This window comes from Canis lupus, chromosome 12 (assembly GCF_003254725.2).
Source record: "Canis lupus dingo isolate Sandy chromosome 12, ASM325472v2, whole genome shotgun sequence".
Lineage (NCBI taxonomy): Eukaryota > Metazoa > Chordata > Mammalia > Carnivora > Canidae > Canis > Canis lupus.
This window is the reverse complement of record NC_064254.1, coordinates 27,216,666-27,242,983: the sequence shown is the minus strand read 5'-3', so window position 1 is coordinate 27,242,983 and position 26,318 is coordinate 27,216,666. Positions and strand designations below refer to the sequence as shown.

Genomic DNA, 26,318 nt, shown 5'->3' with positions numbered 1-26,318 from the left:
TCATAATTTGTATACTGTACAGATGAGGTTTATAAATCGATTTTTAAGCACCATACACACACACACACACACACACACACACACACACAATCCAATACTGCAAACCAACAATGTTTCAAACTCGAGATGTTTCATTAATCATGATGGCATCTCCTTTCAATAAACAAATGCTGTTTTATGGGCTGTGTGATAATAGCATTATCAGTTATCAATTACACAAAATTATCAAATTACCCTCAGGGGTAGGCTGTTTAAAAAAGAACAAAACAGTAATAAAAAAACCTAGGTTAAATAACTAGCCCTGATTACAAAAGATCTAAGATTTAAGGAACTAAAGGATCCTCAAAGACCTTTTCTTATCTCTTTTGCCAGCTGTAAAGTTTCAACAATGGTGTATATTAAGTGCTAAACTGGCATAAAGAGACAGAAGCAAAAATCTTCTGTGGACTACCATTTTCTTTTGCATTTTACTCAGTTGTAACATATTAAAAATAAAAATCAGACAGACACATCTCTCCCTTTTAGATTAACATGAGCTATATGCAAAGGAAGTACTTCAGATTACCGAATGGAATTTAACAGTTATTAAGCCCTCACGTGCCAAACACTGTGTTCAAATATCAAAACCTATAAAGACATCTATTACTTGCAAATGAGAAAACAGGCTCAGAAGTTGCCCAAAATGGAGTTATTATTTGGTGGAACTGAGCTTCAAATTAAGGCCTTCCTCTACAGTTTCTCCATACAGCATAGTACATTGGTTCAAAACGATGTAAACCTTTAAGTCTATAATGGAAAGTATTTTTAATATTAAGCAGTTCTCATGACCTTAAATTGTGTAAAGAGCTTACTAAATGTCAACTTCATTTAATCCTTCATTTGTTAAAAAAAAGAGGTCATACTTCAAATGGCACTAAGTGAAGCATAATTCATTTATATCATTTTCTACAAAATAAGTTAACTTTAAGCCAAACAATTTCAATGATGATAAATGCATTTCATTATTTATTTAGATGTTTAAGCTCTCGCACTAGATTTTTACAAGCTGGTGAACACTGACAAATTATTTCTCCCACAGAACTATAACCACACATTCCCAGACAGTATAAATATATGGTTGAACTAACATTAATACACATCACCATTTTATCAATTACATAATAAAACAAATTATCAAGTATCCAAATATTAAGTTACACAGCTCAAAAGGCATATAAAATATTAGATGTCTGCTCAATTCATTAGCAGAAACCCACTTTTTTTTTTTTTGCAAGAGAGGTTGGGAAGAGAAAAAAAAATCACACTTCAAACAAAAATAAGTTGGTAAACAACTTCAGATAAGAAAAAAAAATACAAGAATTTCAGAAATTTTATGATTAAGAATTGTTTTAGCTACAATAACAAAGCATCTCTACGTTTTAAAAAAATATTTACTAAATTAAAGAGCATATTCTACATGTTCTGCACAAGACAAAGGCAACATTTACTAAAAATACTTAATAGCCCCCTCCCACTCTTTTTTCAGGCCCTCCCTGTAAGTTGCACCCCAAAGTGCAAACATTAAAATTAACTGTAAGGCTTTTTTGTCTGGAGACATTAAAGACATGTGCTTCTGTACAACGTAGATTTTCAAAATGGAGGTTTTCCATAACAGCACAAAATGAAGTTTGTAGAAAGACATGAAATAATCATTTAAGACTTAGTAAAAATCCCCCCACCCCCAAAAAAAGGAAAAAAAAAAAAAAAAAAAAAAAGAGAGTTGAGCAAACCTGATGTATACTGGTATAAATGTGGGAGATGTAAACATAAAGTGAGCAGGCAAATAACCATATAGGCCCTAATTTCTATGTTTGAAATGACTGAAGGAATAAACCACATAAGGTCCAGAGTGTTCATAGTTCCTGGGATTTTAGTTCTGTCTGATACTAAAAATATACAACAAGTATTGTGCTGGGTATTTTGGCACCTAATCTTTCTAAATTTCTTATATATTGATAAGATTCTGGCATGGGAATAGATTTAAAGACATAACTCAATACTGCATGATTTCAGGAAAGGTCAATTGGTACAAGTGATAAGCACATTTTAAATGCTGTAAAGCAAGAAACTTTTGCTAAGTGTCCAAATAGTTTGATCGTAACCCAAACATAGAGGTTGCAATTCCATCAAACTTGTGGCCTGATAAAACCGCTTTCCAATACTCCTATGGAAGCTTCATTAGACTTAATCACCAAGCCAACATATTGGCTAATATGTATATATGACAAATTAGGTCCTGTTTCAAGTTCCACTTCCAAGGCAATGACATCAGGCACCCCAGTTTTATTGAATGCAACAGTTGTTTCTATGACCATTGGAGTCTTTGAAGCGCAGCCGCATTTTAGGACGATACTTCTCCAAATACAAAAGTTGCTTGCTGTTAAAAGCTCCACGCCGCTTTCTGGATGAAGAGAAACAAAAGATGAAGTTACTAAAGCAAAATCCCTCCATGTTACTGTTTACTATGCTATACACCAATTATCATCTGCCTTGGCAATTTATCTTTTATTCATATGCTGTGACTTTATGCTTAATGTATAGTTTGGCACACATGTGTAAATGGAAAAAGGGTACTAAAAAAATCCCAAATTCTCGAGTGTTGGTTACAATAGTCAAAAATTTATATATCCACTTATATGAGAGCCAAGAAAAGACAAATTTATTGATTAGAATCTCTGTAATAGGAGCATTTACATGGAGTGCAAAAAGAGTAAGATCTTATTTCCTGGTTTTAATACTATCTTAAAAATGAACATAATGGATAGATAGGCTGTGGGAGAAAAAACTGGTTTCTCAATAATAAAATTCACTGACAATGCAGAAATGAAAATTCATTATATACTCACTGTCTTATGAACTGTACTGCATCTTCATATTTCATTCCACCTTCAATTAATGCTAGAGCAACAAGCACTGGAGCTCTGGTAAGGTAAGAGTTTTGATAAATCACTTTTTCAAAATCAAATCCTGAAAAATTCAATGCTCTAATAAACATTCATTCCTTAACCTAAAAGTACTATCATTTACTACCCTTCCTATGTAATACCTTATAGCAATAATGTTAAAAAACTAATAAAGCATCAGCATTTCCCTACCAAATTCAGATTTTTATCTAGGACCAAAAATGAACGATGATGCCCTTAATTGTTACAAATAATTTTAGTAATTAAGACTTGTATTATTTGAGGTCAACCTTGGGTGGGGGGGGGTAAATCTTGATAAATGCAGACAATTTTTTTCTGACTTTAAGCAGCGAAAAAAAATTTTTTTAAAGGTCATGAACTCCTTTTCCTAAAGATCTGGAAATGTCTGCTTCCTTTTTTGTTTATTATCAATGAGATTGTGACACAGTTGCATACCACCCTTTCCAGGGGCATCAATGTTCATTTTACTGTTTTTTTTTTTTTTTTTTTTTTTGCTGGTGGGGATGGTGGTAGATACTCACAAATCTGGATATGGCTATTTTGGCATTACGTGGTTGAGTTCCCACTGAGTTGGAATCTCCAGGATCAAGAGTGCTATCAAAAGCAACCCATATGCAGCGCAAACTACCTTAGAAACTGTTTTTAATTTTTTCCCCCAATGAGCTTGGACAATGATTCCAATATCATTGATATAACCTAGCACACACGATTTATTCTGTGAGCAACTGCGCTCACTGAGACAAGTATAAATTACAACTACAGCATTTGTTAGTTCCAGCTGTCCTGGAATACATTATTCTATTACATTCACCTACTTTTAAATTTAGTTTAATATGTAACCTAACAAAGCAAACTGACTCACAAAGTGATAACTGAATCTTTACTAGACCTAAAATCAAGTTTTTACTAGAATCACGACCAATAGCATTAAATAGATTTAAGAAATCGCCTTACCTCCCAAGGCCTGCAACACAATGGACAGCAATACAACAACCAGGTTCTTCACGAAACTTAATTTTTACAAGACTTAACCAGTCATCAACAATCTGGTTGGATGGTGGTGCACCATCATCAAAAGGCCAATCCTAAATCAAAAAATGAATAAACATTTTAGATTTTTAAATATAAATGTCAACTAATAATTCTAACACTCAAGTACCTTCAAAAGCATGTTAATATGCTTAAACATGTATTTTATGAAACCCCACTGTCCATGAAATGCAAATAAATGCTGATTCTTTATAAAGATCTCATTACTTCAAAGCTTTGCTTAGCTTTCATCTTTATTTAGAAATTAAGATGCTGCACACTTTTGTAATAACTTAAAAAGAAATCAAGTTTTTTGAAGTTGGTCACTTTGTAGCACTATCTCATAAACACATAGAAACTATTAAACACTTACGAGAACATGGATGCCTTCTTTCTCCACAAGAGTAGTGTCATAAGTTGCTTCACATACTCTAACTATTGTTGTAACTCCATACTTCTTAAGTTCCTGGATAAAACATACATAAAAAACACTTAACGAAGTCTTTTATAACTACGTTATTATTGCTCACCAATTGTCCAAAAGGTATTGCTAGTTGACAGAAAATCATGGAATGAATGGTATAACCTAAATGTATGTTTTATAGGAAAGTGAAATCTTTCTATTTTTATTTATTTATTTTATTTTCATACCCACCCACATTCATGACTCAACCCTGGGAAGTTAATTTTTGTTTTAAATGACAACATTAGAATAACATAAAAGGGGAATATTAGACATATGTTTAATAAATAAGAAGTTAAAAGAAAAAAAAAATCCTGTGGCCCTTCATATATGGAAGTTGTTTATAGTCATGGTAACACTGGCTAGATGGAGATGACAGAAGCAAATCAGGGACAAAGGTAAACAGAATCCAAAGGAATCACTCATGACCACAAGTAATCTGACTTGGCTTGATTACATTAACTCTTTAAACTTTTGCTCATCAAAGTACACACTGTAATTCAGAACCTTAAAAAGTACATCCAAAGATTCTAAAACCCTGTAAGTACAGTGAAAAAACCCCACAGCATTTAAAACTACAAGCCTTTTTAAGGTTCATAATCCATTATTACTAATTATAATTAGTAGCTAAAAGTCGGCTTTTAAGCATCAAATTGGGTCCAAGATATTAACTAACTCTGGTTACAGTATTAGTCATTAGACTACATAAATCATCTCTTAAGTGGCAGCCTTCCTCCTATAAATTTCTTGTACATGAGAATCATACTGTTATACTGCCCTTAATATAGATTAAAACAGGCAAACTGTGAGGCAAGAACTAGATGATCTTATTACAAATCCAAACTAATTCAAGTACATGTCCTTTTTGAAATGTACAGAATTATTTTCCTGTATAACTTAAAGAAGAAACTGGTATTTCATTTCTGGGACCTGAAATATAGGTATACCAGTAAAAATTTCCTAAACTGTTTAGTTTGATAAAAAGCCCCATCATAAACCGCAATCAGTTTAAGACATTAAAAAAAGTATCAAACCTTACCTCTATAAATTTGTTTAAGGTCGCATTGGTTGGATTGTGTGTAATAAGAAATCTCATGTTCTTGTATGTGACTTCCACAGGAGCTGGGCGGTTCATTCGAGCCATGTTAATTTAATTAAAAAACACTCAATAGGGTTATGAAAGAATTTAAAAAATTGAATACAGAAATGATGCAAAGAAACTGAGTCTACTTCAATATACTCCACTTGAAATTCTCAGTGCTTTGAGTATGAAGTTGGGAGTAATGGGAAATGAAATGAACCTCCTAACAAGAAGCAGCAATTCTTCAATCCAGTAATACTGAGGCAATAGAAAGGAAGTGCACTGAGGTTTACCCCATCCAGGTCAGAACTCTTGTAAAATGCTCTGTGGATTTCAATTCAACACTTCTGTGTCCAGGTTAACCACTCTTATGGGGGCTTCTTGGTGGAGTAGTAATGAATTTCTACAGTTCACTTGTCTGCATAGAGGTCGTGCTGTGCCTGGCAGTAATCTCCACTGCCCTTCAGAAACTCCATAAATGTGTGACCAAGAACACCACAGAACTGCTGTTTAAAAGAAAAAAAGAGAGAGAAGAAAAAAGTTGTTTTCCAATTCAAAGGAACACGTTATATGCTTTTGTAGTATTTAAGTGCACAATCACCTTTTCAAATTTGGGCCCAAGCCACCTTTTCAACTTTTACTTAAATCACAGAAATACAAGGGTGATTGCAAATTAAATCAATAACCATAAAACAAGCACCCACAAGTAGATTACTTTTAATTGAAATTAATGACCTAATACATAGACCCCTCGAAGAACACCGGCGTTATATTTAGACAAGATCACCTACACATACTGTTCCATTATTTATTCCTTTTAAATAGTTGGTGGCTTTACAATGTTATAAAATCTACAAACGTTCTACATTGATTTTTCCAATAAAATATTTCTACATATTGTAAACTTAATGAAAACTTTGCATAATTTACTTACACCTCTAAAGACTCAACCAATATACTTCTTTTAATTTTTAAAGTAATCTTCACATCCAATGTGGGGCTTGAACTTAACAACCCCACGTTGTACTGACTCAGCCAGCCAGGCACCCCTCAACCAATATGTTAAGAAGAAAAAAAGAAACTGGTTTTCAAAATGCTTCCACATAACACTATTATCTCATTTGATCTCTAGCAACCTATTAATTTATAATTCCCTTTTAACAGATTTTCCTTATCTGAGTCTCTGGAAGTTAATGAACTTGTGTGCGCTTAGGAGTAAAGAGAGAAGTAAGAAAAACTGATAGGTTAACAAGAGCACCAAGTGCCAGCCACTGCCCCAAACACTGTATGTACACTCAAGGGCAAATTACCAAACAAAATCTTTTAACGAAAGATTCCCTTAGTTTAAATATAAGCATTTCAAAGGCTTAAAGTTAAACTCAAACTATCTGCTATTTTCATTTTGCACCTTTAAATAGCATTTCGCACCATGCTAGTTACAGTTTCTAGAATAGTTTTGCTAGATTTCGAAGAATTTATATGGAGATCTGGCAGATCATTGAAAAACATCAAGTCAAAAAACCATTTCATTTTTCTGTCAAAGGAACTAAATCAAGAGTCATTTCTTACAAGGTTGTCTCAGAAGAAAGAGGACTTTCCAAATTCCAAATTTGTTCAAATGAGCCCTCTGAGACTGTACCTTCATGTACTCGCGAGCTGGATTAAAACATTAGTGACTACCATTAAGGACTGTGGCTCTATTACAGACTGCAGTAATCTGGAAAGTAATTTGTTACACTTTCACCTCAAATCCTAAATACTAACTTCCTCAGAATAAATGAATTTTGGCAGCCTTTCCGGGACACACAATGAATTAAAGAAGTCATTTGTGAAGCTGTTCAGTGCAAGGACTCGTAGCTCGGTATTCTGATTCACAGATTCTATCTTTATTCAATTGAAAGCAGATGTTTGAGAAAGACAGTATTTCACATCAGGACTTCCACGCTTAATAGCTAAAATTCCTGTTACAGCTGAATTTGGCCCTCTCTATTCACAGAGGCTAGTTTCATCAGTAGGCAGAGAAAGCAACAGAAATCACTTAGTGGAGCCATCCAGTGGCCGGGGGGGAACTTCCACCGACGGAGCAGTGACCGCAACTCCCTAACATCTGTTCTGCCCCAAGCATTCATTCCCTCATTACCAATTTCCTCGCCACAGGAAAAACTATCCACAATAGGCAGCTCGGAAATACCAAGGCATTTCTTTCCCTTCCCACCTATCATTGGATATAATCACAATAACACACGCGAGGGGGGAAACAAAGCAATTTCTGTGCAGCTTTAAGTCTGGTTCTCAGACTGCAGAGTCAAAGCCCTTAATCCGTATAATCACTGTGCGCAATAGTTGGTTGGAAAGTTTGCCCCAGATCTACTTAGGGTAACGCGTCTCGCCTAGAGCATACATACAATGCTGCTTTCCTCTTGGGAACTACCTAGCTTTTTTGGTTTTCAACTGATTTACTGCCATCAAACACAATTCGTAAAAAAAAGGAAAAGAGTAACAGGAAGCATTGCCTCAGAATCTGGATCCCAGGCAGGTCGGCGGTTCCAACTACAGCGCAAATAACTTAATACTCTTGGAATGGCAGAAGGCTTCCACGGAGAGAAGATAAACCTCAGAATTCTGGCTCTGGCCGGCTACTGTTGCCACAAGCCAAAAAAGCAGGCAAACAACACATTACACCAAGGATTTCGGGACCAGTTCTAAGTCGTCCCCGATTAAAAGGCGCCATCCAGGGCCCCCAGGATTGGCAGGCAAAGCGCACACTGGGGCCCGGCCGTGGACTCCCTCGCTTCGGTGCAACAGTAGTCCTGGCAGTTCCCAGGGCGCTCAGACCCGGACCATCTCTCTCTCCGCGACTCGCCCCAGAGAAAGGACAAGACTCGACTTGTTCCCATTATCCACGGCCCGAAGTGGGGCGTTAAATCCGGAACAGCTCGAATTACCAGGTGGAGGCTGAGGGCGCAGGGCGCAGGGCGGGGCGGGGCAGGGCAGGGAGGCGGCCTCCTCACCTACAGCGGCGCCGCGCTCCAGCCCCCGCAAGGCGGCACCTCGCGGAAAGCCCCCGAAGGCCGCAGCTCCGCGCCGGGGCCCGCCCGCGGCGCCCCCTGTCCGCGCCGCAATCACGGGTTCGCGCCGCGCCTTCAGTCAGGCGCGGACGCCGAGGCCATTTTGTCTGAGGCGCCGGTCCGGGCCACGGAGCACAGGGGTGGCCGCGCCAGGCTCGCGTCCCGCGCCGGCCCCCGCCCCCGCCCCCGCCCCCGGAGCCCTCTCGGCCGAGACCGTTATCAGCCTCGCCGGCCGCCCCGGCTCCGGTGCGACCCTGCCGCCGCGCCCTCCCCGTATCCGGCTCCGCAGTGACACGCGCAACCCTCGCCCCACCCCGGGCCACGTCTCCCGCGCCCCAGGCGGGCCGCTCTCCTTCGGCCGAACAAAGGGGCCTCGGGACGCCGCGGAGCCCGCCGGACCCGGACGGGCGCGCCAGACCGGAGGGCCAAGGGCGGAGGCGGCGGTCACAAAGCGGCTTTTGTGCCGCCCCGCCCGGCCTGCGGCGGTGGCCGAAACCGCCCCAGCCGCCGCGCAGGCCCGGCCCCGCCGCCCCCGCCGCCCCCGCCGGCCCCGCCGCCCCCGGCTCGGCACGGACGAGGAGGCCGGTGCCTCCGGCGGCCAACCGCCGACCCGCAGCGCCCTGGACCCCGGCGTCCGCCTCCCCGCAGCCGGCCCCGCCGTCCGGGCCCCCGCTGCCAGGGGCCGCCGGAACCGCGCGCCGGGGCGGAGGGGCGCGGACGCCGGGCTCCGAACAAAGGGGCCGGGGGGGCCGGGGGGGGGCCGGGGGGTGCCGGCCGCGGAGCCCCGGCCCCGGGGGCGGCGGTGCGACGGATACTCACAGGAATATGTTTACTCATTGAAGATTGTGGCCTAATCATACAGCCGGTCCCGAGGCGGCGGCGACACAGGCGGCGGCGGCGGCGGCTGCAGGGCAGGGGGTAGCGGTGGTCGTCGCGGGGCGGCGGCGGCTTCGCAGGCGGCGGCGGGGGCACCAGACTCTACCATGCAGTGAGCGGCTCCCAGAAGAGCGCGTCGCCCAGCCGGCCCGCAGCACAGGGAGCCAATACGCGCGGCGAGGCGCCCTTGCGTCACGAGCCCTCCCTTTTATAGCCGGCGCGACGTGCGAGCTCCCGGCCACCAATCAGGGCCGGGGGCCCCGGGCCGAGCGCCGACGAGCGGGGGCGGAGGCCCGTCCCCCGCGGACGTCACCGCGCGGCGGCCGCTGCCGGTGTGAACCGGTTGATGAATGGCGAAGTGCTGGAGTCGTAGCATCTCCCGGGCGGGGCGGGGCGGGGCGGCGGGGGGCACCCGGGGGCGGCTGGAGCCGGGGGTGGGCGAGCGCTGGGAGCGGGGTCGGGCGGCGGGGAGCTTCCCGCCGATCGGCCGGAAACCCGGGTTGTCATAGTTAAAGCCGCCGAGGGGCGCGCACAGGTCACGTGCGCAGCTTTGAAGTTGCCTCCACTTAAAACGCAATCCCTTTAGGGCTGCAAGTGTGTCTCCGCCGCGACCCTGCTTCACTCTGCCCGGAGTCAAACCACAGTCCTCTTTGCCAGCGGTTTACCTTGGCACCTGCGCCGCTGCCGTCTCCGTCATCAAACCGTATTTATGTCGCACGACCGACCGCTGGAGCCGGTGACTCAACACCGTGGATGCCGCGGCCCTAGGCTTGCGCTCGGTGAACCCTTGTCCCCGGGGGCACTTCCCAAACTTTTGCTGGGGGAGCGCGGGAGAGTCCCCGGTGAGGCGGACGAAACCCCACGCTCCCCGGAGTCTTCTTGTGGTCACGCCTCCATACTCCATACGCGGGCAACTGCAGTTGGCTCCGTCGTGGCGTTTCGAAATCACATGCATCCTTTGTACTGCTGCTCACTTGATGTGTTGTCACAGATAACGAAAGGTTAGTCATTGCTAAAAGGAAGCGTTTTAAAAATTAAGAATCTTTGGTTATGTCAAGGACTGCTGTAATCCTTTGCGTCAAAGCTAAAGCTTTTTTTTTTTTTTTTTTTTTTGGTTCATTTTCAGTTCTGTGGCTCCACTGTGTTCATGATTTAGGCCCTTAAGAAGTAAAGCCTCATCGTAATTGTTTTGTGCTACACAAGGGCAATTTTGTCACTTATGATCCGGAAACCCCCTCTCTCCTCTACTTGATGGAAGGGACCAAATCGGACTTTTACCTGGCTATGAAGAACTCGGGTTTTCTACTAACACTGAGGCCTTTTGTTTGCTGTTTTCACTGAGCAGTAGATTGATTGGAAAGGGCTTCAGGGATCAGGTTATTGTGTCCTCGGTCAGTGTACTGCAGCATTGTAGGACTTACTAGTACTATTATTTAGAGACGGTGCTTGGGTCGTTACTCAGCACTCTTATAAACATATACTCTGTACACAAAGTGAGCACTTTTGAAAAAAGGAATTGGGTCAGGCTTTTACAGAAGCAAAAGTAAAATCACCTTCGCTTTAAGGAAATTACTCGCTTAGGAAACTTGAATGCACCTAAATCAAGGAAAACTAAAGAGCTTGAGAAACAATGTCCTTTTACAAATAACTTTAAAGGAGTAAATATTTTAAAAGTGTTATGTCAGAAAGTTATGTGGAAAAAATCTTGGGGTGGGAGGGTCCTTCCTAAGTAGGTCAGAGAAATTCAAGTCACAAAGAAAAGGGCAGATTTCATTATATAAAAATTAAAAATTTTTCATAGGACAGAGACTTTTGATAAAGTTAAAATGTTAATGGGACACCAAGAGAAAAATATTAATAGTGTGTGTCATGGGCAGAATTAACTTCATAATAAACAAAAAGCTTGACCAACGCATATGATGGTGCAGCTGAAAAACATTCAATCAGCTGCTCTCACTCCAAAAGTTGGTCAGCACAGTGATGCTAATTGGAGTGGTGAAAGTTTTTCATGTAATGACTTTTCAAAAAATGAATTTGCTGGGACAAGATATAAACTCAACAAATGGTAAGCAGAGCCAAATCAGTATTAGCCAGTTTTCTTGTAGAACTTGTGATGCAAGTTGTGAGCCTTGTGATGCACACATCTTGTAATTACCACAAGTACTGCTGACATGAAGTATCCAGTCAGCTATGCTTATCAGGCTCTAAAAGCCAGGCTCAAACTCACAAGTACATTAGTCAGCTTCCAGAGGTCTTAGTCTCTCAGATGGTGTACCCTCTTCTTCTGCTTTGAAAAGGACATAGTTCTAGGATGGAAAACTAGAGAAAGCTTTTGCTATTGAGAGAAAGAACACGCTTTAAGCGAGGTACAAATATGGTCTTGCTGACCAGTTTGCTAAATTCTCTCAGGGTAGCTCTCGGCCTATCACTCTGGCAGCTGCCATGGTGGTTCACTACAGTGCTAAGGGTGTATGGTCTTCTCAGCCTAATAGTGTAAAGATGTTGATTCTCAGCAAACAATAGTCAATCCCAATACTGGTCAGGAGACTCCTGTGGTCTGAAGATCTACTAACCTCCACAGATTTTCATTTGGAGCATCAGCACCTGCATTTATTAGCAGAAGGTCTCCAGACTGAGCCAACATGTTTGCAAATAGTGGTCCAGACATCCAGAGGTAAGAAAACCCAAAGCTGAAATCCAGTGCTTATTCTAAGCTACAGAAGAAGCCCTGAGATGGAAGACTTCTCCTACTAAATAAGATGCCCAGCTGTAAGTTACTTTTCTCAGCAAAACGTATCCAACATGTCTCATCATGGTAGGCAGGACTTTTTATCAGCATATTCAAAATGCAAAATCCAAAAGTTGAGAGATAAAAATGACTATAAGACAGTTATGAGGAAGATCCTTAGGGAAGATGAAACACTGCAGAAGACAACAAATCAGTAAATTCTGATGATAGCAAATAGAGATATCCTTACAGGGGTGGCAGATCTAGTAAACATAGAATGATTCCAGTTATAATAGACATATAAAAAGAGTGGACGATTTCATCCCTTTCAATCTCCTCAGACTGATTGACACTAGAGAATGATGATTCGGGGCTATGAGGATATCTGATTAAAAAAATTCAATATAAAAATAAATAAAAATTCAATATAGTATGTATATTACCATTGCAATGATAGAAAGATCAAATGTGATGATATCCACCCAGAAACAAACAGACTGCAAGGCATAATATGCCAACTGTACTTTGGGGCAAATACCCTAAAGGGTGTCTAGGTGTCAGACAGGCAATCTTAAGTATTCCTGTACTTAAGAAGAAGTGTCCTAAAAATTTAGGGACACAAACACAGTTCCTATCAACATTGTAAAGGTCTATTTTTCTTTTGCTGTTATAGAATACCTTATTTTATGTCTAAAATTAATCTTCTTGTGTGATTGTAAAAAATGTTTAAAAATGTAGAGTACATTTACATTTCTATGAACATATAATGGTCAGTATAAATGCTTAAAACTAATGCTCAATGTTAAAAAGTCTTCTTCCCTTAAGACATTGATTTAAAGTTTTATGAAGACCTCCCAAAAAAGTTTTATGAAGCCTTTTTTCATATCTGTTTCTGTGTACTTATTTTACTGAGGTATAAATTATACACATCATATTAATTTCAGGTGTTCAACCTAGTGATTCAATATTTGTATACATTGTGAGATAATCACCCCAGTAAGTCTAGCTAACATCTGTCTCCATACATAGTTACATTTTTTTTCTTGTGATGAAGATATCTAGTCTTTTTAATAAGTTTGATGAATAATAAAACCAAACAGCAATGCTACATCATCATTTCTGTGGGAATTTTAAACACAGAGATCTCTAACAATTAAGCTTGTCATAACGTTCCAAGGACAAAGTCCATAGGCCAATAGCTGTACTTGGGCTGCTGTGTTTTGTACAGGTCAGACATAGGAACTGCCAGTTACTGACCCAAGTGGGTGCTAAAGATGTAAATATCTTTAGATAAATGAATCCTGCGGGATCAGAAGTCAAAATTTTATTAAGCCATCAAACCCAATCATTACAAGTAATATTATCTCAGTAAAATTAAATTTTTCAAACAACCTTAAAAATATTGTCCATTTAAAAAAGTAATTCTCTCCAGTTAATATCTATTATGTCCATTTTCTGTCTCTTTACTTTCATGACAAATTTTAATCGACTTAAATATAAGCCTGGAAATTGCATAGGTAAGTCTTCAAATCAGAGGAAAATGTGTTTTCACCTTAGAAATCTTGCCACTTAATGTAATATTTACTTCTGTGGAGGTTCAGCATGCACATTACAATGTGATGGACAGATTAGTCAAAAGAATAGTTCCATTTGCATGTTGAAAAGAACTGTTTCCTTGGGACACTGAATAAAGGACTTATGAACCTATAATAATTCGCCACATTTTCATAGCATGCCGTTATTATGACTGATTCACATATTTTTACCTGGAGGAATTTAAGAAAATTCTTATTTTTAGTGAGCTTTGAAAAATTTCTTTTGCTTTTCCAAAGTCTGAATGAAAATTACTTGGGAATTGGAAATCAGACGGGTTTCCATGTAATTATTTAGAACATATTGAATTATGCCACAGTCTGGAGTGAGTAAAAAATTGCTTAGGAAAGGAGAATTTAATCTGGCCAGAGAAAGGGAATGGAGTATAAATAAATTTTAAAGGTTGGTTATGCATGCTATGGCAAAGCTGTCACTTGACAGGTTTAATTTACAGAGTTGGCATTTAGGCTGCAGATAATCCAGATAGACACTGACCTAAGCAGCATTACTGGGGTAAGCCTTACATAAGGAGAAATGTTCTTGAACAGTTCCTGACAAACATAATAACATTTATTTAACTAAAAGCTATAGTAGCCATACTTTTTTTCCTACTCTAACACAATTTTTTTTTGAACTGGCCATGTTGAACAAACATTGCTATCTTAGTACATTTCTCATTGGATGACAGCAAATAGGTGAAATAAGTAAAATCACAGAAAAATGAATACCACATGATTTCACTTCTGTGTGGAATCTAGAAAACATATAAAAGCAGAAAGAAGCAGACCCATAAATATGAAGAACAAACTAGTAGTTGCTAGAGGGGAGGGGATGCAGGGGTCGGTAAAATGGGTTTAGGGGAATGGGAGGTACAGGCTTCCAGTTATGGAATGAATAAGTCACAGGGACAAAAAGATAAAGCATGGGTAATATTGTCGGTGGTACTGTAATAGCATTGTTTGCTGACAGGTGATAGCTACACTTGTGGTGAGCACTGCATAATGCATAGAGCTGTATAATCACCATGTTATACTCCTGAAACTAATGTAACGTTGTGTGTCAACTATACCTCAATTAAAAAAAACAAGAGGTAAATTAGTATAGAAGCATTTCAAGATTTCTTTTAATTAAAGATAGTTGTCATATGGCTCATGAATCCTCAGACATATTAATAGACATATAAATGTTTGTTTGCATATGATCAGGTTACTTTCTTACCTAAAATCCTTTTGGGGGCATCTCATTCCCAGTTTTCCTAAATTTTCTTTGTAGGCTGCTTTAAAGATGGTGTTCACTAGTTTTGTCCTAAGGCCTCTTGGCCCCAGTCTGCAAGCTCCCTGGGGTTTTCACCTGCTTCCATAGCTTTTAGCTGTTGATCTTCCCCTCCTCCTCAATACTTATTTTATGCATTAAATGCCTAGCATATACTAGGCACTCTGCTATCTTATGAAGAACATAAACATTGTTTTTGCCTCCGATAGAACTTATACACAGATGAGGAAAGAGAAAATAACAAGTGACTAAGCAAAGAATATAATTATAAGTTGTAATATGTGCTGTGAAGGAGGTAAGCAGAATAGCTGGCGGGGTGACTTACTTTAGACATGAAAGTCAAGGGTCTGGTCTCCCAGGAGACCCAGACCTAAATGATGAGAATAAATCATGGAAAGAGGGAGAGAGAGAGATATTCTTGGTGGAGGAAATGGTGAAGGACCTGAGAACTGCAGCAAAATAAGAGAAGAAAGCCGGGAATCAGCCTGGAGATCTGACAAGGATTAGATTACACAGGTCCTTGTAGGCCTTGGTAAGAATTTGGATTTTATTTTAAGGACTATGAGCAACGATGTATAACAGGAAATGCATGTTTTCAAGAACATAACTTTTCCTATTCTGTGGAGTATGGATTGGAAGGAGTCCTAGAATGGAATTAGTGTGATGGGGTCCAAGACTTGAGGTTTCTATCTTGCTAAATGGGGTACAACAAAAGGGTTGACTATCATAGGACAGCAGAAATGGTCAAAAGTGGCTAGACAGAGATACGGAATTAGAACTGAGAAGACTTCAATCAAAATATGCCCATGGCTTCCAAAAAATTTTTGTTAATGTTCCAACAAGAATATAAGGCCATTATTGTAAGCCTATTTTACGCTATGATGCTGAATGGTGGAGGCACACTGACATACAGTTCCATAATTCACATGATCATTTGTATTAGCACTGTGTTTGTGAGGAAGACACTAGAAGCTTAAAAGAAATAAAGGTACTCAAAGTATGCTCGGAGAAAGGCTCTATTTCTGAAGATTTTAAAGAACAGAGTGGGAACTCCTAAAAATTATATATTTAATTTGTTTTAGAGAACAATCAAACTCCTGTTATATAACTATAACTAAGAAAAGCTTGGGGTGCCTGGATGGTTAAGTGTCTAATTCTTGATTTTGGCTTAGGTCATAATCTCAGGATAGTGAAATTGAGCTCAACCCGGGTTCTATGCTGGGTATGGAGCCTGCTTAAGATTCTTTACCTCTGCCCATCTCATTTTTTTTTTTAATTTATTTTATTTATTTTATTTTATTTATTTTATTTATTTTTATTTATCATTATTTATTTTATTTATTTTTTTAGATCTAAAAAATAAATAAAATAAAATAAAAATAAATGAATGCAAGCTAAAATTTATTGTGCCCTTATTGCTTTCCAAGCTGTGCTAAATACACATTTGCATTTTTTTCTTGAAATTGTTAGAAAAATCAGACTGAGAGATTCTTTAAAGGAACCAATGCATAGTAGTAGTGATACCACTTGAGATATCTACATAGTGAAACATCTGCATAATGGCATATTCTTCAGATATTAAAAAAGTATCCTTTAATGACTTTAACATGGAGAAAATGCTTACTTTGTAATGTTAAATAAAAAGAAACAGAATGCAAGTTATATAATTTGTATAATTACAACTCTGTAAAAATAGAAGTTAAAAATAGAAAAAAGATAAGCCAAAATGTTAACCATGTTATAAGTGACATTTAAGTGCTTTGCAGGTGTCACTGAGAGATGGGATGAACAATTTTTTTCTTCTTTTCTATATTTTCTAATTTCTTTCCCAAAATGCCACTCTTATAATGGGAAGAGAGATCAACTGAGTGCTTAAAGGAATTTAATTACACCCAATATTATTTTTAAAAGATTTTTATTTATTTGAGAGAGAGGGGTGGGGGGAAGGGCAGAGGGAGAGGCAAACTCCCTACTGAGCAGGGAGCTCAACAGAGGGGCTTTATCCCAGGACCTCCGGGGATCATGACCTGATCCAAAAACAGACACTTAACTGACTGAGCCACCCAGGTGCCCCTCGTATCTAATGTTCTTAATGTTTTGAGAATTTCAGGGAATATTTTCTGAAAATGAGTGTCTAGAATGTTATTTACATGGAAGCAATTTGAAACATAGTTGCACAATGATTATTTTGAAGTAGAAGTGGCTTTGTCCAAGAAAAGGTTGTTCTGATAGGTCTGAAGCCTTATAATCTCTGCAGCAGAAATGGAGGCACCAGTCAGGTAATCCTGACTCCAGCTGTCAAAACATCACAAACATTCTTGTTTTGAGTACATGTTCCAGAGAATTAATCTCATTATAATTTGCTTTTAATGTAGATTTATTTTCCATCAGATGTGGGAATGTAATGCCCAACCAGTGAGAAGCTCTCTGGGAACTTGAAAAAAAAGAAAATATGATTGCCTTTGGAGAATTAAAATAAACACTGCCATAATGAAGGTGTTTATATCCATACTGTGGTTATAAACCAAAGGATTGCCTATAAATGTGTGACTAATATTTGGAAATATCTAAAATTTGAGTCAAGGTGACTCAAATGTGATCTCAGGGAAGTAGTACTGGAATGTGTAAGCTGAAACGCAATCAATTTTTTTGTGTCTGTCCAGAGGAAGATTGTGAGAACAGAAGGAAGATGATGATTAGGTACATAGAAGAGTAAAGTCGAAAGATTTGAAGGTTGTCAGTGTTTATCTAGCTCTATCTAGGGAAGAAGTACCAAATCTGTACACCATGAACATGTTGCTTGTTATAGAGAGATATATTATTTAGGATGGTATTAATATCAACTGACATTTATTGAATGCTTACTATGCACTGGATACTGCATTAAGCACTGTATTAATCCTTTGATAAATCCCTCCACATTGACATTACGTCCATGATAAAAATTAGGACATGGAGCCTTGGAAAGTTTCACGTCACACAAATATTGCATGATGCAGTTGGGATTCAAATCCTAGTGGCTTGAATGCAAGAGTCTCTGCCTCTACACTCTGCCAAGCTGTTCTCCTTGCCTTGAATACTCCTTTAAGGTTATTTCCTTCCTTCCTCCTCCTCCTCCTCCCCTCTCCTCCTTCTTGTTTTTTTTGTTTGTTTACCTATGATCTGGTTCTTTGCTCAACAAACTTGTATTTATTTATTTTTTTAGTAATCTCTTACGTCCAAAGTGGGGCTCAAACTCACTACCTCAAGATCAAGAGTCAGGTGCTCTTCCAACTAAGCCAGCCAGGTGCCCCTCAACAAACTTTTGTTAATTTGGATTCTCACATATTCTAATCCTAGAAGGGATTATCCCATTGCAAATGAATTTGCATTCTAGTTTGTATGTCATCTTTCTAAGAGTGTAGTATGAGTGAAACATAAAGTATGATTATATAGTAAGTTACTAAAAACCTCACCTCTCATGAATATTTCAAGAGAAATTGTCCTCTAGACCAGTGCTACTCAAGACGTAGTTCGTGAACTGGTGCCAAGTAAAGAAATGGTAAGTATAGAAGTTGAGAGTAAGCATTTAAAAACTTTTATAGTTAGATGCTTGGTGTGGCTCAGCGGTTGGGCGTCTGCCTTTGGCTCAGGGCGTGATCCTGGTCTGGGGATCAAGTCCCGCAAATTGGGTTCCCTGTGGGGAGCCTGCTTCTCCCTCTGCCTATGTCTCTGCTTCTCTCTGTGTCTCTCAGGAATAGATATATAAAATCTTAAAAAAAAAAACTTTTATAGTAATTTGATAGGGTAATTTTATGCCTATTTAATTTTAGAAATTAGATTTGTATTTTTACACACTTTAAAATGTTCTAACAGATGAAAACTATGGAAGTTAGTTATAAAAAGCAATACTGTGAGTATTTTCCTTAGTCTTTCATGAATGATGCCACTCCATGATGTTTTACAATATTGTTTATTCTTAGTCTATCCATCCTGGGTTGCTTTCACCAGGAAGAAAGAAACCATTTATACTCTTTCTCAGCTTCCTTCAGTAAGCTTTAAATAAGAATTATGGTTGTGGTTTTACAAATATATGAATGTATTTTTGTTACTACATCAGTGTTCAAAAGGAAACCGAAAAATTATTTACAAGAGATGACAGGAAAACTATGTCTACAACAAACTTATAGACCAATAATTACAATACTTTTTTACTGCCATTTAAGCTTTTTTTCCCTTTTATTCAATATTCATTGTGCAAAGTAAATTCAATGTTTAAAAAGTAATGGTGGAAATGGAACTCTATTGAATAGCTTTATATACTATTACTTCCCCAAATACTCCATTTAAGTCCTTGCTGTTTACAAGAGTCATCATGATCCTTTTCATTACTTTGGAATGGCCTTAAAAATTTGTTACAAAGGAGTATTTATAGTTATAAGATTATTTGTCTTCATTAGTGTGTTATTTGTAAATATGAATTCATTTTGATGAAACTGTACTAGTTAATTCCCCACTAATAGACATTATGAATAGCAATAACTCATCTCCTGTGTTCTTTCATTTTAAAAATATTTTATTTATTTACTTCTTTGAGAAAGAGAGGAGGGAGGGGCATCGAGAGAGAGAGAGAGAGAGAGAGAGAGAGGGAGGGAGGGAGGGAGAGAATCAAGTGGACTCTGCTGAGCATGGAGCCTGAGACGGGACTCTTATCTGACAATTCTGAGATATGACCTGAGCCAAAATCAAGAGTCAGTCACTTATCCACTGAGCCACCAGTTGACCTTCTGTGTTCTTTCTACTAAGAAAGGAATCAAAGTGAGCAAAATTATCCCCTGCACTGCCATAGAGTCTTAATTAATGCCTTGGATATTTCCTGCCCAAAACTAATCATCCTACAATATTTATTCAGTACTTACTACATGCTGGCTTTGTGATGAACACTTGATGAGCATTATCTGACAACCTACTTGGCACATAAAGAAACTCATTTCTTATCTTTATTTCCTTCTTGAAACTCTCTTGTTTCACCGGCCTCTCTAGGGGCTCCAGAGATGGCTTCTTCCTCTACCTTCCTGCCCTACAAGTGTCGGTATTTTTAAGAATATTTATTTATTTCTTCTCTGGCATTCTCTTACACTTTACAGTCTCAGAGCGATTTAGAGAGGACTTCTTTGGTCTCATCTTCCAAGACATTCAATGATAATTAAAATGTGCTTCTAGTAATGACTTCTCTCTTGAGTCTTGGATATATATTTCAATGGGATATACTCCAAGTACTTCGTACTCAGTATGGTAGAGCTGAGTTAATAATCTCTTTCCTTCTGCCATGAGAGCTGTTCATCTTACTTTGTTTTAATACCAGTAAATTGCACCTCTGCCCCTTAGGTTTTAAAGCTAGAAACCTAGCAGTCATACTAGACTCCTACCTTTTCCTCCTTTCTGTCGGATTGGCTACCAGTTTCTACTGAGTCTACCTACTATATATCTTGGAAATTGTCCCCTTCCATTTCTTTACTAGTAGGTCGGTCGGCCCTCCCTCCCCCCCTCCCTCCCTCCCTCCCTCTTCCTCGCTATCTCCTTTAATTCCTTTAATAAGATTTACTAAGTTGTATTGAAATAGTTTGATTGAATAACTTCTAGTCTTGTATCTACCTAATCCATCCTGTATTTTTGTCATTCTCCTATTTAAAATCCTCCAGTGGCCCTCCATTAAGTTTTGGAGAAAGTCTAAATTTTAGCAAGATATTTGCCTTATCAGCCCTACCTTCTGCTCCACTGTTACTCTTCTTGCCTTTGAAACCAATTGTGATTTCCAAAAGAATATATATACCATGCTTTATTAAACCACCATGGTCTGTAATTCCTTTAACCTGGAAAATTCTCTTTTTACTTCCCTTAAAACCTGCATATTAATTCTTTTAAAAAAATCTCATTTGAGAAAGAAAGAGCACAAACATGCATGAGCATGGGGAGGGGCAGAGGGAGAGGGACAAGCAGACTCCTCACTGAGCGGAGAGCCTGGCTTGGGGCTTCATCCCAGGACCTGAGATCATGACCTGAGCTGAAGTCAGATGCTTAACCAACTGAGTCACCCAAGTGCTCCTGAAAATCAATTCTTTTATGAAGTTTTCTTAACCTCCCCATCAACATAGATACTGCATCCCCTGTAGTTTCATAGTACCTTGTGCATACCTCAATTGTAGCATTTATTACATTATGGTAATCATTTTTGTAAGCTTCATCTGTCTCCCTCATATCCCATGAAGCTCTCCAAGGGAGAGGCCATGTCCTATTGATTTCCCTCTGCCTAACACAGTACTTGGCATATGGTAGGTATTTAATGAGCAACTAGTGTGTTTTGCGCTATTATTGTTTTGTGCCTGATTTAAGGATGTTTGGAGGACAATGCTGATGTTTGGTAGGCACAAAAACACCGAGAAAGAGGATCTGGCAGCAGACAATGAGATTAGTGAAATCAAGAAAGTGATGATGATAACAGGCTGACTTATCTTGGATAGTATCACCCAAGAGGACAGATTGTTTCCTATCTTTTTATTTTTATTTTTTCTGTATCTGAGAATTTCTCCAACAAGACTATAATTCGCTTTTACATTACTGTTTAGAATAATCTCACTTTTTATTCCTTGAAATGAATAACGAGGCAAAAGAACTGACAAATAGTATCAGTGACTCAGGAATAAATTATTGATTGAGTACAGATTCACCCAAAGTGATAGTGACATGCTGATCTCTTTGGCAGAGCCTTTGAACCGAGAATTCTAGACTTAACTTCCCCTCTAGTATCATCCTCCAATTCGTACACTATAAGGCAAACAGAACGTGTGCCCTGGAGAAATTATTTAACCTGGCAAGCCTAAAGCAAGTTTACTGTAATATTTCAAAATTGTTATATTGTATTAGTGATTAAACTTTTAGATTAGGAAAAATGTGAAATGGACGACTGGACTAACTTTTTGGAATTTTATGGGAAATATTTCCTTTGTCTCTATTTGTTGGTTGTACCAAAGAAATACTGATTAATATTAAAGTTTAATTGGGAAGAGTATGGCACATGTTAAGTTGGCTGTTGTGTAATGTTTATATACACTGAAATTGCTGATCAATCAGTGGTAGTGATGATTATTTAAGAAAAGATTTTACAGTATTTTTATTTTTTAAAAATTAAAACCAAATCAGTTATTTATTTATTTACTTACTTCTCTATGCTCAAAATGGGGCTGAAACTCACAACTCTGACACCAAGAGTCACATGCTCTACTGACTTAGCCAGCTAGGTGCCCCCAGATTTCACAATACTTCTATTAGTTTTCCACTAATTATGCCTTTTTTGAGTGGGAAAAATCCTGGCAGGTGACTATTGCACATATAGAGATTAGTTCACAATGGCAAATATCTTGGGAGTAGTTGCATCCTATTTAGAGTTTTATCCTGAAATCATGCACAAAATGTATAATATTATGGAAATCATTAAAAATGGCCCTTTGTGGTTCTTGGTTATTTTTTATTCTTGGACCCCTGGCTTCTACATAATAACCTTTCATTTTTAAGGGGCTTTTATCTTTTCAAAGCACTCTAACCACATGGCTCAGCCTCTTTCTCTGCTTGCCATGGTCATTGTAAGGGGGGAAATGGTGAAGTGTTTATAACTGCATGCTGTTTTGGAGGCACTGAGATTCCAAAGCTGTTAGAATGATGAAAGGCAGGAAATGCAGCAAGGGGTTGGAGAATGGAGTTTTTCCAAATATAAGAAGATGAAAGAAATTTAGAGCCATGTAAAGATAGAACTGGAAAGTCCTGGAAGATAATCCAATTATACCTCAGAGAACAGACCTCTAGAGCGGATAACTGACTCATCCAAGTGCTCACAAAAAGTGGCAGTCATCTCAGAGCCAAGGGGAAGTCCTCCTAACAAGAATGTACCTTACATTTCCATGCAATTTAGCTCCCCAAATAATTTCCTTTGTATTATCTGATCACATGTCTTACCTATTCTAGCAAGGCATTGTGAGGAGAATTGGCTATCCCATCTTACATAACTCCTTACAAAACTCACATAGTAAATGAGCCCGTCAAAACTGAAAACTGATCCCAGACTCATTAATCTTTCCATAATTCCAGAATCCACACATCCCTTAAATAATGCCCAAATCTTCTCTGATCCCCTGGCTCCCAAATCTGTTATAGACACCTAGACTGATTTTGATTATTTATAAGATAGGGTCTGTGAATCTTAAAAGCTCTCTGGAGCTGCTGCTCTAAGATAGCTCACCATTGCTGGGCAGAAAGGAAGCCCACCTTTGGTAATATAAGGTAGGTATATTACTCAGAAAGACAAAGTCATACATTTCTAGTGCAGTGGGGTACACAAACTTCTTTGTGGTTTCAAAAATTGTGATTGCAGTATCAGCCACAGCAGCAGTAGTAATAGCTCTGGTAACCCAGGTATTCCCCCCCCCCCCCCCCCCCCCCTGTCACTTCTACAAATCTGCATCTAGAGACAGGAGAGGAGGGCACTGGCTGACAGTAATTTCAAGGATTTTTGCCTCCTTTTGGTCTAGATCTACTCTAAGGAGTGTGACGAGAAAACCCAATTCTTAAATGTTCTGATTTCCAGGGAACTCTTCCAAGGCCCTTGTCTGTATTCTGAAAACTCTGACTCAATCTTTAATGATGGAGATGGTTGCCATGGTGAGTCATACCTGTACCTCCACCTATCTTGACAGCCTCTAAAGTTCCTGTGGAGCCTTTTCTCTTTGCTGAGCCAACTATGTTCTCCTTGGAAGAAGGGAGGATCAGTTTAGCACTATTTCTATTACTAGAAATAAACAGCAGTTGTTCTGAGAGTGAAGAGATTAAAAGAAATGGAGGTACAAGTTTTCTAGGAATACATGGAATAATTGCTGCTTTGCTTAGCTCTGTTCTAATATCAACCACAAGTTAACATCTTCAGCACATCTTCAGCAGAAACCACACCATTTGTTTCAGAATTGCCCACACTGCCCCTAGAAATGCTTTTCTCCTTATAGGATTCTGACAATAATTTCTGTTGGTATTTACCTTTTTTTTTTTTTCAATTTTTATTTATTTATGATAGTCACAGAGAGAGAGAGAGAGGCAGAGACACAGGCCGAGGGAGAAGCAGGCTCCATGCACCGGGAGCCTGATGTGGGATTCGATCCCGGGTCTCCAGGATCGCGCCCTGGGCCAAAGGCAGGCGCCAAACCGCTGCGCCACCCAGGGATCCCTCTGTTGGTATTTACTATGCATTGGTCTAAGAAATGGGTATGCAACCACGACAAAGATGCTCTCCTCCTCAAAAGTGACCCGTATGTAAACGACTGTAATACCCTGCAATAAAAGGTATACTGGATGTTTTCTGTTGTGTGCTATGGGAACCCGGCAAGGTGATGTTTTGCCTGGGGGGTTGAAATGGGGAGTAGATATGAAGTCAAGATAGTATTCCTAAGGAGGGACTAGAGACTAGAAACAAGAGTATAAGAATTTTTGGTCCCGCTGAGTGAAGTAAGTCAATCGAAGAAGGACAAACATATGTTTTCATTCATTTGAGGAATATAAATAATAGTGAAAGGGAATATAAGGGAAGGGAGAAGAAATGTGTGGGAAATATCAGAAAGGGAGACAGAACGTAAAGACTCCTAACTCTGGGAAACGAACTAGGGGTTGTAGAAGGGGAGGAGGGCGGGGGGTGGGGGTGAATGGGTGACGGGCACTGGGGGTTATTCTGTATGTTGGTAAATTGAACACCAATAAAAAATAAATTAAAAAAATAAACATATTTTAGGCTTTAAAAAAAAATTTTTGGTCCCAAATTTTAAACCACATACTCCCAGTATTATGGTAATTGGATAAAAAGGACATAAGTGGTTTTCATATATGTTGAGGTTTTCCAGAGGGATCAGAAACTTGACAAGAATAGAGAAAAATTCTACTGTAATGAAATGTACTTGGAAAAAAAACCCCTGCAAGACTGTATTGTAACTAAATACATTTCTGGTGAGAATTGTAAAGTCTTTTTATTGCCTCTGCTGAGAGAAGTCTGCCATCTGGTAATCTGAATATTTGTGCTTCCAGTATTCTGCTTTAAAAAAAATTAGGGGCACCTGGCTGGGTCATCTGGTAGAGCATGCAACCGTTGATCTTGCGGTTGTTAAGTTCAAGCCCCATGTTGGGTGTAGAGATTACTTAGAAATAAAATCTTTAAAAAAATGTAAATAACCGAATTACCAAAAGAAAAAAAAAAGGAAAAAAAAAAAGTATGGTCTATGGAAGTTTCTAGATTTATAACTGGAAATTTCCAGCTCTGCTTATTAGTTTCTTAAGGCCAAGGAATATGACATCACTAAATTTGATGCCCTACTATTATGCATTCTTATTTTTCTGCTTTAAACAACTGCAACCATTACCTTTTAAATATTTTGAGTTAGATAAGTTAGTTGTATCCCACTACAATTACATTCCCAAGCTGGACAATAGTTTTGCTTAGCTGCTCACACCATAATTTCTTCTTCCTTTCCCTTGTCCTACTACCCTTTGTGAATTTTAAATCATGCTTTACCTTTTCTTGCTCCTCTATACAAAAACACTGAATTCTAATCTCCTCCTGATCTAATCAGAAACAATGCAATCAATTATTCCCTAGTAAACTACACATTCTTTAGCTGTGATTCCTTAGTCGGGGTATTAAGATCTAAAATATGTGCTAAAGGCCAGAGAAGATTGACAAATCTAGCTACACTGTGGCACCAAAATAGCTGTACTACATGACAGGATTCCAAGCTGGCTGTCATTAACCTGTCTTAGCCAACAAGAACTCTATTTTTAGGTCACCCATGTAATTGGTTATTTATAAGGAGGAAGCACATTGACATTTGGTTTTCACTATGGAGCATAGAAACTAAAACTGTGTGTACAAAGCATTCAATTATCACAGTAGGTTCTACACAAACTTGAGTGACAATACCTTCTAAAATAAAACTTTGAAATCATCAAGAGGTTGCATTCACTAAGTCATAGCTCACTAATATTGGGGAGTTATGTGATTAGACAAAATACATAGTTTAAAGAAATAGTATACTTTGAGGAAAAAAATGGTTTGAACTTAATTAGTATTCTAAGATACATCTTTTCCTTACTACTTTGAACTTTGCAATCTGATAAATTTGTATGCAACTATAGAATTCTATGCGACGATTTATATTACATTTCCCAAGAGTATTCACTG

At 39.1% G+C, this 26,318-nt stretch overlaps 1 protein-coding gene and 1 pseudogene across 4 annotated transcripts; both read right to left on the bottom strand.

Moving 5' to 3' along the window:
* The window catches only part of LOC125752300 (elongation factor 1-alpha 1-like), a 758,580-nt pseudogene that overhangs the window by 16,612 nt on the left and 715,650 nt on the right, over positions 1-26,318 (bottom strand).
* Positions 977-10,285, bottom strand: PTP4A1 (protein tyrosine phosphatase 4A1). Of its 4 annotated transcripts, none has more exons than XM_035698162.2 (6): positions 10,146-10,285; positions 5,495-6,042; positions 4,366-4,458; positions 3,918-4,048; positions 2,886-2,960; positions 977-2,440 (listed from the first exon to the last, which is right to left on the bottom strand). In XM_035698162.2, exons 2-6 carry the CDS (start codon positions 5,597-5,599, stop codon positions 2,323-2,325), a joined length of 522 nt encoding a protein of 173 aa, XP_035554055.1. In that variant the 5' UTR covers positions 5,600-6,042; positions 10,146-10,285; the 3' UTR covers positions 977-2,322. The 4 variants fall into 4 exon arrangements, with proteins under 4 accessions (XP_035554055.1, XP_025274928.1, XP_025274929.1 ...); XM_025419143.3 differs by lacking the exon at positions 10,146-10,285 and adding an exon at positions 9,424-9,811; XM_025419144.3 differs by lacking the exon at positions 10,146-10,285 and adding an exon at positions 9,424-9,658 and having other exon boundaries at positions 5,495-6,039.

Excerpts from the sequence above, each read along its gene's own strand:
- PTP4A1 (XM_035698162.2), bottom strand. The coding sequence starts at position 5,599 with ATGGCTCGAATGAACCGCCCAGCTCCTGTGGAAGTCACATACAAGAAC. Across the intron at positions 4,459-5,494 it reads CCTTAAACAAATTTATAGAG|GAACTTAAGAAGTATGGAGT; the intron begins GTAAGGTTTGAT and ends TGTTTTATCCAG. Across the intron at positions 2,961-3,917 it reads TGTGTTGCAGGCCTTGGGAG|AGCTCCAGTGCTTGTTGCTC; the intron begins GTAAGGCGATTT and ends TTACCTTACCAG.